The 19,134-nt window shown below is 38.6% G+C and overlaps 1 protein-coding gene across 3 annotated transcripts in view; it reads right to left on the bottom strand.

Annotated features, from left to right (window-relative positions):
* Window positions 1-4,797: 4,797 nt before the first annotated feature.
* Window positions 4,798-19,134, bottom strand: part of mettl15 (methyltransferase like 15) — a 36,807-nt gene continuing 22,470 nt past the window's right edge. For 2 of the 3 annotated variants that reach the window (XM_047331529.1, XM_047331530.1), the window contains exons 4-7: window positions 16,757-16,798; window positions 12,019-12,210; window positions 11,199-11,377; window positions 4,798-5,878 (exon numbers count right to left, since the gene is read on the bottom strand). In XM_047331529.1, coding sequence (XP_047187485.1) covers window positions 5,436-5,878; window positions 11,199-11,377; window positions 12,019-12,210; window positions 16,757-16,798 — 856 coding nt within the window. In that variant the 3' untranslated portion in view covers window positions 4,798-5,435. The remainder of the gene's footprint in view (window positions 5,879-11,198; window positions 11,378-12,018; window positions 12,211-16,756; window positions 16,799-19,134) is intronic. The other variant, XM_035628144.2, reaches the window with a different exon arrangement.

The raw sequence follows: 19,134 nt of genomic DNA, 5'->3' as shown, positions 1-19,134 counted from the left end.
ATCTTTTTATAGCAGTCGGAGTGGCAGAGATGAGCGGGGGGCGGGAGAAGAAGGGAGGGCATAAAGATGTGGATAGAATGAGTTTTTTTGTGGCTGTCTCAATCTGTTTTCTAACGCTGTGAAACTCATACATTCTTCAGTCTGTCAGAGGGGGAGCCACAGGCGGACGCATGTCTCTCTCCTCACACAGAGAGTTAATGGTCACACAGCACCTGGCTCACTTCTCTCCACCAGACATGGAGGAATACGAAAAAAGCTCGGGGTAGATGAATATCCAGAGGTTGTGCACAGTCATTCATTTTCTGGAGGGGAGAAGATTGACATATTGCTTCATGCTTCAAAGCACATTCTTCTTCTTCTATCAGTTGTTTTTGTCTCGTTTTGTCCTTCTATCTATCTTTATCCTCATTTAATATTTGTTTTAACATGCTGGTCTTCAAAATACTGAGTTTTGTTTTTTGACCCACCAATACTACCTCCACTACTATAAATAATAGTAATCATCATCATAATAAATATATAAACACCTCTACCTTTTTTGAGTCAATGGTTAAATTAAAGATCATTTACAAAAACCACCAACACCCGAAGTCCAGTGCAAGTCCCATATAACATCAAGTTTCAGTGGATCAAACGCCGCTCCCCACAAAAAACCCAACCACGACAACAAAGTGCCTTCACATCTGGAGTTCAAGTTTCCAATCTAGAATTCAACAATCATGGCTTGCAGATATTTCTTTTTGATTAACTGATTGATAGTTTAGTCAATGAGATGTAAAACCCCCCCAAAAAACGCCCATCACAACTTGTTAGATGCCAAAGTGAAGATTTCAGACATCTTGCTTTGTTTAAACTAAAGTCCAAAACCCAGTCTTCAGCAAGTTTATGGTTAAAGGAAAGCAGCAAATCCTCTCGTGTGACGCGTGCAATGAATCATAGATGATTGTTTCTGGCTGCTGTAATGTGGAGAGAGCGATCTCTTTTCTTGTGAGAAGAGATCGAGATTTTCATTATTTTTGCTTGTAAAATTCCAATTAATTGATCAACAATAAATTATGTAACTATTTCTGTCAAAAAATTAATTAATTCATCTCTTTGGCTCAAAACAAAAATGGTTCGGGCGGATATAGAGCTGTATGGATTAAATCTGATTCTGTATATCAGACAGAATATTGTTATATACACACATTCCTTTAGCATCCCTGCAAGTCAAGGCCTTGTTTTGCAATAGGCTACAGTTGCAGAAAACATACAATATAGAAAAGTGACCGTGATCAACATCATGTAAGAACATTTACATGAAGATAAGTGAGGGCAGAATTATTAGACCTGATTAATTAGTTCTCATCATTGAATTGATTTACAGGTAATTCCATTTTCTCCAGTTTATTTTCACAGTTATGACAATGGTGTGGAAGATTTCTGATTTTAAACTGGTGGTGGCACAGCCGCTGTTGCTGTTTAAAGCATCACAATGCTCCAGGGTTATCCGCCTTTCTCCTGATTTTTAAGAGTGATAAAAAAAACCACAATGACAAATTCCATTCTGAAATCATCAGAAGCGGCTTTAGAAATGAGTTGGTGAGTAGGCCTATCTATATTTGAGAAGCTGTACGCAGCAAATGTTTGGTGTTCATAATTGCCGGATTAATTACTTTGCTTACTAATCAATTATCGAAATTGTTTATCGATTTATTGTTTGCTGTTGCTGCTGTTTAATTTTTCAGCAGGTGATCACATCATTTACTTTTCAGACTTTGCATTTCTCCTCATCTCCTCTCTCTCTTATTTCCCTAATCTTGTCGGGTGCAAGTTGCAAAAACAATTAACAGTGAGATCTAGTTGTTGACGCCTGAAACTTCACCATTATAATCTAATAAATGACTGTGTGTCATTGCTTTGTGTTTTATCTGTATCTGTTGAAACAGACTTACAAATGTTGCTCTGCATGTGGCTCAAACATTGATTAATGACTTCTATTTCATTTTTGTGACTGTTGTGCTTTTGTTGCTCATAGATTAAAAAGGACAACTTTGTCTCTTCATAGTCATTTACGTAACATACAAGGCTGACTACTCATGCTAGACTAAACTCTTCTACCAATGCTCTTGGTGAAAGTAGACAGACATTAAACATCAAATTCCATTAAGATTCAATATCAACAACCAATTTTCATTGGTATTTCTTCCAACCTTGTATTCAACAGCTGCGGGACACATGAGTGGTTGAAGTTTGAGGGGCGAGGATTCACAAGAGATTGAAGACTTGTTCTTTTCAAGATTAAAATACTGTAAACTGCAAAACCTGTTTTTCAATAGTATTTGTGTCTCAAATTCTGCGTTCAACCCTATGTCCTGACAGTTGGAGATCTTCTGTGGTGTTCTATACATATTCCATGAATAGAGGAAGTACTCAGATTATTGACTTGAGCAAAACGCAGTAGTACTGCAAAAATATACCATTACAAGTAAAAGTTCTGCACTAAAAATGTCACAGTATTATCAGCACAATGTACATAAAAAAATCTAAAGTGTTGCACAACATTTTGATTAAATCTCCGATGATCTACCATCTTTTAAAATTGCATCATATTTTTTGTATGTAAAAGAAGATTGATTTCTCAAGTTACTGCTGACTGAAGAAGCCTTGTAACAAAACAGTGATGTGGCATGAGAAAAAAAGATTGACATCATAATCAATTAAAAAAAATATATAAGTTCTTCGACTTTGAAAAACACACTAGTTGTTTCCTCGCTCGTGTGTGTGTGTTTGTGTGTGTGAGGCTTTACACTTTACTGATTCCTGCTGTGATGAAGTGATTTCAGTCAATTATTGTGGGAAGTTGTGGCCGCAAACATCATCTAATTACAGGGCATCTCTTTGAGGTGAGCATCTCAAGTTAGTCCATGTCCAACATGAATAAATGTTTTTTACAATGTGGCGATGATTATTAATACCTTGCATGATGAAAATAAATATTGATTCCAACTGAAATAAAAAAAGGCTAAAAAGCCTTTTCCCATTTAGCTTTGCCCATACTCATGTGCAGTGAAGGTCTTTAAAAATCGAAGGAAAAAACAACATATTTTATGGACCCAGACTATCTTTCGCTGAAGTGAAATAATGATTTGGTTTTGTATGTTTGATCCTGTATCAAGTGAAGAAGCATCCCGTGTTAACCGGTTTGCTCACAGCAGGTTAGATGAAGCTCAGTGTGTCTCTCTGCAGTTTCAGAGAAGTGATTCAACAGGAGAGGTTATTAGCGACGTCCCTCGTAGTCAATTTATGGATTGATCCTGGTCTACAATAATAGCACTGTCTTACGGCGTATTTACTGTTATCTGAGGTTACTGTTTCCATGGTGCTTGAGAATTTGCGGTCATAGATAATAACTTCTGATCTTCTCCTGCACTGAGCAACAAACACCAGTTGTTGTGTGTTTTTTATACCGAGAACACAGAATAAATAAATAAATCAACAAAAGATAAAAAAAAAAAAAGTGTATTTTGCTGCGGTTACATGCCATCGTCTGTCTCTCAGTCGGTCTGTTTTCCACAAATAAACCATTGAATTAAAGATCCTTGTCTCAAGAGTGGACGAGAAAATGATGAGATAGAGATAGACCTGAAAACACTATTTGAAGGTAAGTCACAAATTATAAATTTTTCCATAACACTCAAACATCAATCCGTTACATTACAATGAAAAAAAAGAAATATATATATATATATATGTTTTATGTATTTAATTCATTGATTTACACTACAACCATTAAAACATTTTTTTTACTCTTCCTCTATCAAAGCACTGAGATGAGGATTTCTGGTTTAAATTGTGATTGCTGTCGTTTCCTGCCACGGCGGTAGCCGTGTTGCTAACACTGCCACTAGCAGCCAGAAACAGACAGATCTATGATTTATATGTCTGTTTTTCTAAACAAAGAACATGTCTGACTGAGCGCTCCTCCACTGCGCGCCCACCTACACCTGCGACCATGCACATTCTTATTTTCTTACCCACGTTCCCTTCTCGATGCATGGTAAACAGTGCGCTTCAGTGAGAACTTAGAGCAATGAAATAGAAGCAAGGTATCAAAAAGATCAATGTCATGATGTACTGCGTCAACAGGGACGTTAATTTGCATCAACTAACGTCCACTCATGTAAAAAAAAGGGAGGGGCTCGGGATGCAGCTTCACTTCATATTAGATCAAAACAGCATGTCATTTTAGACACTGTTAAATGTTACGTGCACCATTTCGTTTCCAAGGGAACAAGAAGGGTATATTTAGAGTGCACTAAACTGAGACAGAAGAAGAAAAAAAGTGTTAATAATGTTGATGAAGCAATTACAATTAGTCAAAGTCAAATAGTAAAGATCAAAACACCTCATCTGCTCAGTTGAAGGTGAGAGAATGCTCAAGAACAACCATCCAGCTCATTCAGCACCACTTCTGACACATGCGTCATTCAGTATTTAGTGGCAATACAGATTCATATGGTACAGTAGAGGCTTCACTTGAGCTGCTCATCGAGGGACCTTCAGGGGAAATAAAGTCGTCAATGGAAAAAGATGTTTAGCCACAAAAACCCATCGAACATGATGTCACGACATTAGTCAGACAATTCAGTCAATTCATCGCAATTGCACAGAGTTACAAACTCCTCAGTGTGGAAACCGTCAGTATGTAAACTCCAACTTGTGACTTTAAACACAATGTTGTACCGGATCATTACAGGGTTGTATCAAACCACTGTGTGTGTTGGTAGAAGGACAGCGTTGACTCATGAACAGAACTGTCAAAAATGTATATTTATTCATACAAAAGGCAAATCCAAAGGCCACTAATACAAAAACAGTCACATACTTGTGTAGGAAGTTTTTAAATCTCATTTCTAATTTTATATTTATGACTTAAATTTTAACCAGCTTTCTTATAATTTTGTCTTCACAGTTGGGGCTCGGTTTTTCAATGCTAAAGCAAAGTGATGGGAAGATAAGACTTGTGTCCGTTCTTAAACTTTGGAAACAGTAATATAAATGGGAAAATAATCTTCGGTCACAGGTTAATTTACCAGTTTTAAGAGCTCCTATTTGCATCCGATGGTCTTCATTCAGTGAAAGGAGCTAGATCAGATGAAATCAGGTGATCTACAGGTGAAAAAAGGCGCCATGAACCAAAGGTCCAGGATAAACCAGCTCGATTCACTGAATGAAGACGATGAAGGTGCTAGTGTCCATATCATGTGGGAGGTTCATAGAAGTCAGTAATGCAGCATCAAGGACTACGACCTTCACTGACTTCTCACCAACAAAAAACTGCCACGTGTTCTTTGGAATAAGTGACCTAGCTAGATATTTTGTAACATGATTAAACTGTTTTTTTTTCTTCATACCAAATCTGGTTGTAAAAAAACAAAACAAAGCTAAAACGTTCAGATTAAATGAGAGAGACGTTGCGCTGCCCTGAGTTTAGAAGAGCGTCCTCGAGGATTTTCATTTACATCGTCCTTTTCTGGGGTGATCACTTTCTTCCGCAGCGGAAGCCAATGAACACTTCCTCCATCTCTATTTCCCTCCACCAGTTTTTCCCTCCTGGTGCTTTGCTTCTTCGGGCCAAAGTGAAACTGATCTAGGTTAGACAAATCTTCTCCCTGGAGGAAACGTTTGACCAGTCTGTCTTCTAGTGAGTGAAAGGTGATAGTGCAGAGACGACCTCCAGGTCTCAGCAGTGCCTGGGCAGCGCGCAGGCCCGCGAGCAGTTCGTTCAGCTCATCGTTCACAAAGATACGCAACGCTTGGAAAGTTTTGGTGGCCACGTGTGCGGGTCGATGGAGTCGATCTTTACGTGCATAGACAACAGCAGCAGGAAACGATCCTAGGGACAGAGAAATAATAAGCATAAGTGTATCTTGTAAAACTTGGATGCAAGTCTTATGCACTACATTTATCTTATGTATATTTCTTGATGTTTTCTTTTACCTATTAAAATGAAGAAAAAAACAGCCAAGAGGAATATTAAAGGTGACATATTATGCTCATATTCAGGTTCATACTTTTAATTTGTGTTACCACTTGAAAAGGTTTACATGCTCTAAAGTTCAGAAAAGGCATCAGTGTTCTCATACTGCCCATTCCTGCAGCTCCTCTTTTCACCCTCCGTCTAAAACACCTGGATTTCTTTTAGACCCTCCTGCTGATAAACCCCGGTCTGCTCTGATTGGCCAGCTGGCCCAGTCTGTTGTGATTTGTCAACCAATTTCAAAATGTGTAGGAAATGTCACGCCCCTTTCACCAGAAAAGTGGAGATTCTCAGATTGCAGGCGGGGGATACCCCAAAAAGCATCCAAGTGTGACATCACAGTAGGAGAGAAATCGACAGGGTGGTCTTTTCTCACAGTTTGTGGGCCGGCAGGCTCCACGGATACACTTTAATAAGCACAAACATTGTAAAGTGATTTTTGCATAATATGTCACCCTTCAAAAAAAGTCTGAAAACCAAGAGTATGGTCACGTTCGGGCTGTTGATTCACAAATATGTTTGTGGGTCAGATCCACACCATCTGAAGAATATTGAAAAATCCTGACCTGTAAATCACTACCGCCTTTCTGAACAATATTTGATTTCCATTGTAGAAAAAAACATCATAAATGTGTTCGGTTGTTGAATTAGTATTAAAATCTGATTACATTGAGTTAACAAGAAGATTTAAATATTTCAGACTATTTTTTGTTTACCTTTAGTTTTCATTTCGTTTTTTATTAAGATTCTCTACAAAATGTATTCATATTTATTTTAAAGGGACAGTCTGCAGCTTAAAAAACAATGTCACAATTTGATGCACCGTAGCACATTATAGCTTCTTATAGCTTATTCACTGAGACAGCACTTGGAAAACCTTTGACCTGTAGTCAAATGACATACCTTGACTCTTGTTACTCTAAGGTCTAAGGACTCATATACTGTGAACTACTACAACCCACAGGTGTTACAACACAAACAAAACAAAATCTTCGCTGGTCTGGAGAAGAAGAAAAAAGCCACCTGAATGGAAATATGCTTCTGCTTCTGTTTGATTGAGAATCATCAGAAATAGTGGGCTGATTTATAAAATGAATGCAAGAGGAGTCATTAGATTAAAAAAGAAAAAAAAGAGATGAATTGACAGAGAAAGATGAAGCACAAAAGAAGCAGTGGAGAGCAAGCTGCAGCAGGACGGAGCAGCCGGTCCACCGGAGGCTCTGAGCAGAGCAGATGGAGGGCGGAGATGGTGTGTCACTAAAATACAGAGGTAAATGCAGCCAAATGTCTCTCGTGATCTCTCAGTTCACCAAATGCCAAGATCAAGTTAAATCCTACTTAACACAAAACGACTTCTCCCTGCGCCCTGGTTACTGTTAAAAAGAAAAAAACTTAAATATTGAGTTGGTTTGGAGTTATTGCTCTGGCCGGTGCACTCCGTCATGACCAGCTCTCTGCAGAGTGAAGGGTGATTTGTGTTTCTCTCTTACCACAACCTCTCTTTAATGCTCCTGAGCAATTGTGAATAAAGAATTTTCCATGCAAAACCTTTAATATCTCCTCCAGTTATTTGAGCGCTTTTTCCTAAAAAATAAAATAAAAATAAGATATACAATAAGAATGTACAATAAGAAGAAAGGCATCGCCGAGTTAAGATGTGCAGAAGACGCTACCGATGCCAGGAAAGACCAATCGTACACGCTTGTGCAAGTGTTTGATAAAAAATGCACAGACTGCATCAGAATTTAGACTAATAAATGTGGACACTAAAATGTGGACATTCAAAATTGTTGACTACATGCAGGGTCCAGCTTGACCAACTTACAACCACCATAAAGAAGACGAAGGATCAATTAGACACTTGTAGAGACCAAAAGAGAAACTGCAATAAATAGCGAAGTGAGTGATGTGGCATTTCTCTCCTCCCGCACTAAACAGCCCAAGGTGTGACTCACACTGCAATCAATACAAAGCCTGCACAGCACGGACCAGCGCTGGTCTGGCCTCGCCAAGCCATGTGCTCTCTCTCTAATTCATCTTGCAAAAGGTCCTACAAACAGATCTATGGAGGAAATAAGAGATTACAAGTGTACATAAAGGGGGAAATCGGGTAGTTAGGCAGGAGCCACAACTTTGTGATTGTATTAACATATGGAATTAACGTCACAAAGCTGTTGAGCTCTACCTTTGTGTCACGAGAGGCTATTAGGACAACAACGGCGTTCGATGCTTTGGTGTTTTAGCAGCTGAACAGAAGTCGGGAGTTTGTTCACAAAAGCGGAATAAATAAAGTTGGAAAACATTGACCCCAACTAGCACAGGAGATGAGAAAATGCTTGAGCCCAAGCTGAAATGTTTCCCTTTAAGCCATAAATTAACATACTGTTGGACTGATGAGAATAAAGTGGCACCATCACAAATCAATAGTGTATCAAACTGAAGTGCTTAAGTCACAACACAAATGCTACATCCCCACTACTGCGCGTTATTTCTTTTAACGCATCGATGCTGCTGTTTTTGTGCCTGCCATCCACACTACTCTGGAGTTTCCAAGCGGCTAAAAACTGAGAAGTTTGGAAATGCTGCTCCCCACATTTTAGGTTTAAAAAATGCTGGCACTGTGTTGTAGTGCGGTTGGACAGAAATTGAGACGATTGTAAAAGATCAATTGCATTTGCTTCCCGATTAGTAACGACTCCACTACCAGCAATGTAAGCAAAGCGCCGTGAACACTTACAGTTCCACCTTGTTGTCGATCCAAGAAAATAAATTTCTGTCAAGTGTGCTTGAATGGTGTGTTAGTATGAACAGAGATTATTTCTGATACAGAGCCAAAAATGCCTGTCTGGCATCGTTTTAGTCTTAAACGCCATTTTAAAAAGAAACATAGTTGTTTGGATTTAGCCAAAGTTGCACTCATTTGTGAGTCCTCACAAAATAGGTTGTGCTAATTGTGGGGCTAGCTGCAGTCCTTGATGACTACATCAACAACATGCACCAACAACATCAATGGTATATTAGTGTATGAAACAAATGCTTATATTCATATACAAATATGTCAGCAAGGGATATTTATGAAATAAACCAGACACCTTTGTTATTTTGTTGCCATTTTGTGGAACTCCACAAATGCTCAAATTACTTTTCAATTGGCAATGACAGCATATTTTCAAATGTAATGCTGCCAATGTAACATTTCATGGCAGTGGGACTTTCCAACTTTTGCGGCTATAAGACGTGGTTTTGCCTCGACAGCTGCCGTACAAATGTGAAATCTCATTTGTTAGGCGATGCCATGGCTCTATTCCAAGAATCTCAATCAATCATGAAACAGGTCCCACATGCACAACGAGATCACCACGCATGTCTGCGTTCATCACATCACGCATTTGTTATTGAAATATCTTGCGCATTTTCATATCATCATCATATTTTCATAAGTAATTATAGGTAGGTGTACAAATGTAATACACAACCACCCTAACTGTCCCACCTAACATAACATGAAATCCCACAGTCTTCCATGTTGACAATGAATATTGGCACCGGATGCAGATTGTGACCAGCAGAATCATCCAAAATCAGTGGACCTCCTTGAGATACTGGGCTGGTATTTACAACATACTGGATAAACAGCTGAAGAACAACTCTGCCAAAAGTACATAAATCCCTGCTGGAGACAGAATGTGACTATAGGAGTTGTTGAATTATACAGACACAGTAAGTTTTGGAATGTACTGTATATAGGAAACACAATGACTCATTTTAAAAAGAAGCTGCTAAAATACACATCTGTGGAAAAATGTTTTACAACTCATACAGTGAGGATTGTTTGAATAATAGAATGCTATGAATATATTTTACTTATCAACTAACTTAATGCAAAATGCAGTTAATGTGCCCCCACCCACTTTGAAAGACAACACCATAAATTCTGCTCGTTACACTTGACTTTACAAATTGCTTCCAAACACAATCAGGGAAATTGGCTAAAAACTTAATCTAATGATGCTTTATTTTCAAATCCTCCCTCACTTCACCCTTACATCCTTGCGTTGTTATCACCATCTCCACACCCGCCGTAGAGAACCACTGGTATATGTGTATGTGTGAGCTGCACACTGCGCATCTGCATCATCTACATCCAGCCCCATGTGTGTAAACAACTCCAAAACCATGCTCATTCACACATTCTAAAAGCTGCAGTTTTTTTATTTTTATTCCTGTTCAATTAAAATTCAGATGATTAATGTAAATATCAAGATTAACCTGTGGAAGCTGTTGCAAAAAATATAAACTGTTGTGTAATATCATACATTATAACCTCAACAGTAAAAATAATTAAATGAGAGAAAAAAGCATTTATAAAAGACCTTTTTTTATTTTTAATGTCTAATGCCTAAAGTGAAACCCTCCCTCTCATTCATAAGTCCTCATCATTCCTCCTGTGACTGTTGTTATTGTGATTCTGACAAACGCACACAGCCACACCAGAAACGTCCTTAAATCGAAACCTCTTGGTTTGTTCCAAATAAACATCATTTGCGACTGCTGCTCTAACTCACACCTGTTCTCCCAGGGTGACAGTGACGCACACACTGCTCTGTGCAATAACTCCTGAAATGACATCTCACTCGTTCAGCTGCTCAAATTTTGAGGCATACGGCTAAAAAAAAACTAAAAAAAAACAATCAGTGAAGACAAACAATGTAATCCTGGCTTTATGCAGAAGTGTGTCGTGTGTGAGCATATGTGGGTGTTTGCATTTGTGTCAGGTGTGTCTGCATATTTGTGAGCAGAGAAATGGCTGCAAAGAGGGGGGAAAAGACCCCCCACCCACCAAAAAAAGAAAAGAAATGCAACGTGGAGAAAGAGAGAGAGATGAGCTACTGTTTGTGAGATATTGTTTGTTTTCAAGGCATTAGCCACAGTCTATTCCAGCCACCTCCAGCTCTGTCTTTGTCTCATCTTTATCTCTCAAAGAAAGGTGTGCAAGACAGGAAGGCACCCAAAACAGAGGCAGGAAACAAGATGATGTCTGGGATCACATTCCACGTAATTTTCGGAGACAAATACATCCCACTGGGAGACAGCCTTAATAACTCCACTCATGTTTTATTTTCCCTTACAGCCTCCAGAATACTGCAAGGAATTAATCAGGATTGTGTCTAGCTACCTGCCACCACACTGGCCAGCTGCTGTGTCCGGGTGATGTGGTTGACACGGCGTGCCTTCACAATGGCTGAAGCTATTTTCCTGGCGTGTCTTTCTTCCCCATATGCAGTGAGGATGGATGCAAGAGCCTGTTGATCTAAGGTATTCACAACGTCAGCAGCGCAGGGCATGTCGAGGTACCTACGCACAAAGAGAAGCCCAATTAAGCTGCTTGACGTCACGTCCTTGCTGACAGTGGCGAATCCTGACAACTCTTGAGATACAGCTGAAAAACCTTTATGGTTGACAGTTATGAATAGACTGAATGTGAGGGAATGAAAAGAGAAATGCAGCTCGTGCAATAGATTATAGTGGGGTTATCTTAGCTGGTCTCTTTGTTATGTACATATTTGTACATATATCTGAAAACAAGAAGCATTAAATTGCTTCTACAGAATATGAAATACGCACACACAGGCAGACATGGCAGTGCATAACATGTCCACAATAGGGCTTTAGATATGGTAATTAAAAAATTTGGAGTTATGATGCTGCCATAAGTATTATAATGTATTAATATAATTGTGAAAGCATGTCTGCATTTTTATTATATATGTTACATAAAATGACCAAAAACTAAAATGTAAAAAAGCAGTTGATTAAAATGAAATCTTTGAGGCCCATGCTGTCCTATGTTGTGCGCGGCCCATAGTGGCTGCTCCCCATTTTTTATTAGTTGCAATTTGACATCACTGCTCCAATGGGTGCAGAAGCAAATTTAAGGCACCAGTGACTACACTATCCAGCAGCTCCTGACGTACTGTATGTTGCACATCTCTTACCTCTCTCCATCCATTCTCATATCCAAGGGTCCATCTTTGCTCAGTGAGAAGCCTCTCTCTGCTTGATCCATTTGCATTGAGGAGCAGCCGGCATCCAACAGGACAGCGTCAATGCTGCCAGGCTGAACGTTCATGTTAGACAGCAGGACCTCGAGCTCGCTGAATCGGCCAAGCAATGGTGTCACACGACCACTAGAGAATGGATTGGGGAAAGGAACAGAACAATAGGACATCTGTATATCAATGTATTCCACAACTACAGAAAAAGTGTCAACTATTCTGAAACCCCGGGACCGATCGTTGTTTAGCTTAATCACAGTCTAAAGAAAAGGGAGCTGCCCTGTCTTATTATGTTTTTATAATTAGTTTCAAACCTTATTCTTCTGGCTTCTTGAAGGTAATTTTGTCACAAGAGCTGAATGTCAATAAAATGTTACTGTTGTTTTTTTTGTACTGTTTTAAAAATACTGGATGTCAGCAAAAATAATTAAGCATTTCTTTTTTTCAAATCCATTGATATAAGACCAGTATTTTGACAGCTGACTGGTTCAACATGTTCCATGATAGCAAGAGAACAAGCTGACATATATTTTGTTTACAACTGCGTGAATCTAAAGAATTGATCAAGATGTGCTCTGACCTGACTGTGACAAAATATGTTGTCATCAGCAGGAAAACAAAAACTTGTCAGAGGAGTCTTTTTTTGTAAAGATGAAAATAAATAAATAATATATTTATATATTAATATATATTTTTTGTTTATGAACAATATATTGGGGGAAATTGTAGTGGAATTGGAGTATCATTGTACTAATCAAATCAACCATTAAAATACACGGCAAGACAAAGATATTATTTTATATCATGAAAACAACAACCAGAAAAACAGCTCATTGTTGACTTACTTATTTCCAAAGAGAAATTACAAGTGTTTTATCATGAATGCTTGTTATTATTATGATATGCCATTATTAATATGTATAGTATCATTAATAATAAAAACAATAATAATAATAGTAATCATAATTTAACAGTTGATGTGTAACACTTTAACAACTACTAACATCATGTCACCCATGTTCTGTCTGACATGGTCTCAATAAAGAGGGGAAAAAACAAAGACAAAAGGGTATTCAACTTATTCCAGAAAATAGATAAGAGCCGGCAAACACATTCACACCTGTAGGCTGCTCGGTACAATCAAAGTCTGATCTCCACCGGAGCAGTTTTGGAGTTAGGTGCTGTCGTCAAGGGCACCTTAGTCTGTGCCACGAGACTAAGATAATGAGGAAGGGGGAAGTGCTGCTCTCTCACATTCTCTAATCTTTAGGTCACAGATGCAACTGAATGGGAATGGTGAATAAAATCCCTTTTCGGTGCATGAAAAAAGCTGATTATTTTCCACATTTTATGTTTACAGCATCATACAAACATTGCAGAGGCTAAAAAACACACTCACCATTAGACAGTCATGGTCATTTTAAGCAGCAATGTTTATGGACCAGATATTCAATTCAAATTGAGACCACAAAGGCTTGAACAGCTTTCCAGTCATTCCTTTTGAAAGCATGCATCACACATTTCCTTGGAAGCCAACTAGATGTCTTAGCTAGCTTAGAGATCCTGCCTTGTCTCAGTCACTTCCTCGTGCACCAGACACAATAATGCCTTTTTTTGTGACCTTTTAACATTGTGTGAACAAAGATGACGGCAGAAGATAGCAACAGGAGTTAGAATCTATACATAAGGAGTGAGAAGTCTTCAGCAGCGCCTTTCCACCCATCTGGTTCCAAGATATGAAAATAGGTTCCTAGTGAAGTTATGACCCTTGTAAAAAAAAAAAGGTCTAAACGATAAACAACTAATTTTGTACACTGCAAAAACGAGGCAGCTGTAGTTGTCTACACATTCCTTATTTAGCACTCTTAAGTATGAGGCTAACATGCCTTTTTTTAATCCATTTTGAGATCTGAAATGATATGTTTGAAGGACGCGATATGTGACCTACCACCTACCTACTATATTGTGTATTATGTAGGTATGTGTAGTATACCTCACCAAAGTTTTGCCTCACAGATGGTTGAACAGAGAGGTCTGAAGGCCTCTGCAGGAATGCCTTAGACCAGGATGTTTTACGTTTGTGTAAGGAGTTGTCATCATGATGCTCGCATTGGGATAAGGTGTCTTGAGAAGATAATAACAATCCTGACATGACTTCTAGTGACCTAGCCTAGTTATCTGCTCCCTCTCATTTGATATAATACTGAAGTGCTTCTATGGTACTCCTTTTTGGTTTGGCTGTCAGCATGTGAGCTGTACCAAGAATCTTCTCTGTCAACAGATCTGTGTTGGATAAACTCATATATTCAAGTTAGGACAACTGAAGCTCATCAAGTTCCTTTTTTTTCTAACACTGTGAATACCAATAAGAAGTTCAGCCATCATTCATCAACATCTGTGCACATGAAGCTTTTTCTTTGCCGCTCTAAACAAAATCCTACTTAAAATGGCCATTATTCTTTTCAACTTTCATTGATTTAATTAATTTATTCATTCACTCATCTTATGGCATGCATCTTCAGTTTCCCTATAGTATTAAAATAAACATCTTCCCTGTCAAGCCAGTAAATAATGATGACGCATTTGAAAACTTTGTACAACTAAGTTATGGTTTTGTTTACACTCTGTGGATGTTATGGACATAATTAGATGTTTGGTGGAGAGGAATAACATTAGCAAAGTGAATTCAATTATGTGGATAATATGCCTTTATTTTTCTGCCTCAACGATCAGTTTGAGAGGTTTTCTTATGTCATGTTATGCAATGAAATGACAAGTTGACCTCATGTCCTAACAGCAACCGTCGTTAAAAAAAGTCATAGCGTTTAGCCTTTGTTAGAATGGTGCAATCTATTTCTTTAAAACGCCAGCTAAAATTGTTGATGCACACAGATTGATGTGCTTGTATAAAGCTCAGTAGTCCATGTTCTTCAATTTTACATTTTCTTCTTCAAATTACAAAAAAATGACACTTGATAGATGCAACTCAACAAAAAAATTGGTAAATAAATACAATAAGCACAACAACACCATAACTTATGTGCATTCTAGTCATCACAGCTTCAACTAGATTAACTAACAGACAAAACAACTTGAACATTTTAACCAATCAGAAGCTAGAGCAGACTGCAGTCGTAATACAGCAAAAAAAAAAAAAAAACACCTTGTTTTTACTCATATTTCTCTATTGTATCAATAGCTCTAGCAACACTGACTTTATTTCTTTGGACATTAGCTAGCACTTGCTGGCTGTACTGATCAAATGGTCTGCTTCCTGTGAAAATGAAGAGTCAATATTTTTGCCATTTCAAAAAAACGTAATCAAATTAGATGTCTCACCCATTTTTTAAACAGCTAGCGACCTGCTCTAAACACATCAACTTCCTTCTGGAGTAGAAGGCCTTGTTAATTTTTGTGCACAGTATGCCTACCACATGTTAGTTAGAGCGAAATGGAATAAGCAGAAAGTCTCTCAGAAAGTTCCAATGGTGAAGTGTCTTCACACTGTTGGACCCCTGTGTAGATATACATACCCTTTCCCTCCTCCGATAATTCGTTAATTTCGAAGCTCGCCAGTGTCATGTACATAGCAATGACTCCATCTCTCTCAAAGTGTCACAGGGGGCATCCAGGGGAAGATCACAAATCTGCAGGTCTTCCATTTCAAAACCCACTGAAGACAAAATGGCAAGGGAGCATCTCGCCCACACTGCCAGGGCCTTCCGGTGCTTTGCTGTTGTTATCCACTATCCTGCACAGTGATTAATTTGTTGAAAAATCCATAGTAAAGGCTTTGTTGTTCTCTCCCATCACATGCACAATCCCTTTCTGTTACTGCCTCCTCAGAAGCACTCTGCCCACCATTGCAGATTTTTAACTTATTTATTTTATTGTTCAGTGTTGCAGTATTAACTTTTTGGTGAGAGTTTAAACATTTTTTTTCGAATTGGTTTTAGAACATCTCAACCATTCTGGATTCTAGCTGGAGCCTACCGACTTAAACAGAGGGCAATCAAGCAGGCACTGAACTAGTATGTATGAATAGGAAAAGGTGAAAATTAGTTGATGGATACAACACATACTTGCATGATTATTCTAATACACAAATGACATTTTAAAGTCTCTAATTTATTCTCCTTGACAGTTTGCCATAGTTACTTACTGTACAATACCGAAAGCTCCATCACAAATGACCTCTACTTTTTAATCACTGTAAATTAAAATTCTCAAGCCTGTGACCGCCCACACACAGGTGATGGACATACCTTTCACTACACACTGCATCTTTTTCTACAACATGTTTTTGTAATGCCACTGAAGGATTTAAAAATATGCAAAACAGTTACATAACAATTCTAAATTATTTACTTCTTCATGTGGCTCAGACACAGAGTAGGAGATATAAATGCCTTATGTAAGGTCTTATATTATTAAAGAGGACAAGTTTCAGTGGTGTATGTGCTTAGGTCCAAGTGTGGGCTCATAATTGCTTCAGAGATCTGCACTATTTATAGTTGTAGCACCTACAACATTGACATGATGCAATTTATTAGTTATTTGGAGACGTTCCAAAGCCTTGTACATCAAATATTTGAAGTGCCAGTGATTTCAATTCATTTTCGATAACACAAGTGCAGGACCATGCTGCTTGATGTCTCAACTATTTCGCTTGTATTACCATGAAACTTGGTACAGATGTTCATGCTCCCCGCAGGATGAACTGTAATAAAAAAAAAAAATCCCAGGTCACAATGTCCAAAGATTATCTTTTCATGATTTTTTATATATATATTTTTGGAATAAAAAATAAATAAAATACACTTTTGCCTACGACACTATATTCTGCTATACGTTCGAATTCCCATTCCCTCACTTTATGTGCCCTCGCATGAACCTGTCCGTCTGGAATAAGAGTATACACTCAGTGGGGACATCAAGAACCTCCACAACAGCCTCAGTTTGAGTGCAGGCTCATTCAACATGATGCTGCCTCTTCACTTATCAAGCCTGAAATATTCCCTTGAGTTGACCTGCTCAGTTCCTTTACCTGCGTCACTGAAGCCTATGACAAGATGCTGATTGATTGCTTTCAGCAGGGGAGCAGTGATGAAAATATCTACAGTGCCGTGAAGAAAAAAAACAGAAAAGAAAAAAAAAGCAGAACAAACACACACATGCTGGTCTTTAGAAAGCATTTTGTTTAGATTTCCAATCATTAATCTGTTATTACAAGTTCACCTCCTGGAAACATTAGGGTTAACTGCTCCAAACCCACACTATGAACGCTTTTGTATCGACTGAAATGTACATTGAGGGGACAGATACTACATCTCTTGCTACTGTTTGGTTAGGACAACAAAACATAATAACTCTGCCATCACAAAATGTATTGATAGGATACCCAATATGAATTTAGTCACATTATCATCAACTACTAAATTAATCGCCAACTATTTTGATATTCGATTAATCGGTTGTTTTTATAAAATAAAAAAGTCAAAATTGTCTGATTTCAGCTTCTTGAATGTGAATATTTTATGGTTTCTTTGCTCCTCTTTGTCTTTGGTGTGTGGACAAAGCTAAAATTATTTCACCATTTTATGACATTTTATAGACCAAACTAATCGACTAGTCGAGGAAATAATGGACAGTTTAATCAATAACGATAACAATCATTCTTTGCAGCTCTATTATCATGTCAGATAGTCAGCTAAGGGCCAAAATCATTTATTATACTATTCAGACCCAACTGTAGATTTATCCAAAGAAAAAGATTGCTGATTTTGTATTATTTCTCTCCCAATTGGAAAGAACTTTGTGCTCAATGCTTTAAAAGTGCTTAATAAATAACTAGTTTTCAGATTCGACGAAAACCAACAAAGGGCACAGTGCATGAAAACGGTTAATATCTCTCACATTATATGTAAATCCAATGTTTGCCAGACTTGGCTTTTCAATAATACTTGGTGCCTTTTCATATTCATAACATTTATTGTGGGCACAACTGCTGCAGTGCTTCAAGCGCAGGGAAGTCATAGCAACAACAAGAACGGTGAAAAGCAGAGAATGGCGAGGCACAACTTGCAGGACACAAATCCCATTTGAAGGCATCGGTGAATATCATTTGGGAAACAGAGGGTCACTTTAATAGATCAATGGTTTTAGGTGTAACGTACAGTAAAAATGGGCTCAGATTCACTCAAACACTCAACAGTTTGCATCAAGGTTATACTTTCCTCAAGACATGGGAGTGCAGACGAGAGAGACAATCCTCCGACCCTGTTGTGTGGATGCACTGCGTAGGCTGCCAGGGTCTTTTACTCAGGCTTCCAATAATATTGGTTAATTGCTAGATTTCTCCAGCTTCTCTCAACTTGCATCACGAGTAGGCGTGGAAGAGTTTACAGCAGGGGTATATCGCTACTGACAGAATACAGTGTTTCATTCTCTCTCTCTCTCTTAATTGTCATTCCCTGCTCACAGGCACATTTCTCTGGCAGATTCCCTTGAGAGAGGTTTCCCCAGAATCTACGTAAAAGGATTCCTTCCCACGCCATGGTCTTAGGAACATCTCATTTTCATCCTCCTGCGTCTTGTTACACACACGCACACGCACACGCACACACACACCCACCTACCCACCCTGGCATGTCCTCATGTCTCCCTGTTCTCTCATACTCACACTCTCTCTCTCTCTATGGGCTTCTCTCTGACCCCCCCCCCATGTCTTATAGATCCTCCGTGGGAGGCAGCATCTCCCTCACACTGCAGGCGTGGGCCCTTACTCTGACAAATGACATGCCGAGCCCGACCGGCTTTGCGTGGGGGGGAGAAAAGCTTTATGTTAAGAAGGTGGAATGGATTTGATTGGATGGTGAAACTTGGCTGTCTTAGTGAGCAGTATCTGATCGGGGGCTCCGGCAAGAAGTGAGAAACACAGGGAGAACTGCATTACTATATCGCACCTACAGTATGTTTTGAGAAATAATGACAACATTCTAAACACTGCTCAAAATGGTCGAGCTGTCAACTGTGAAAGGGAAAACTTATGGTAAA

The sequence above is a fragment of the Scophthalmus maximus genome, chromosome 4 (assembly GCF_022379125.1).
Source record: "Scophthalmus maximus strain ysfricsl-2021 chromosome 4, ASM2237912v1, whole genome shotgun sequence".
Classification (NCBI taxonomy): Eukaryota; Metazoa; Chordata; class Actinopteri; order Pleuronectiformes; family Scophthalmidae; genus Scophthalmus; species Scophthalmus maximus.
The sequence above is the reverse complement of the archived record's forward strand: the minus strand, read 5'-3'. Positions and strand labels throughout refer to the sequence as shown.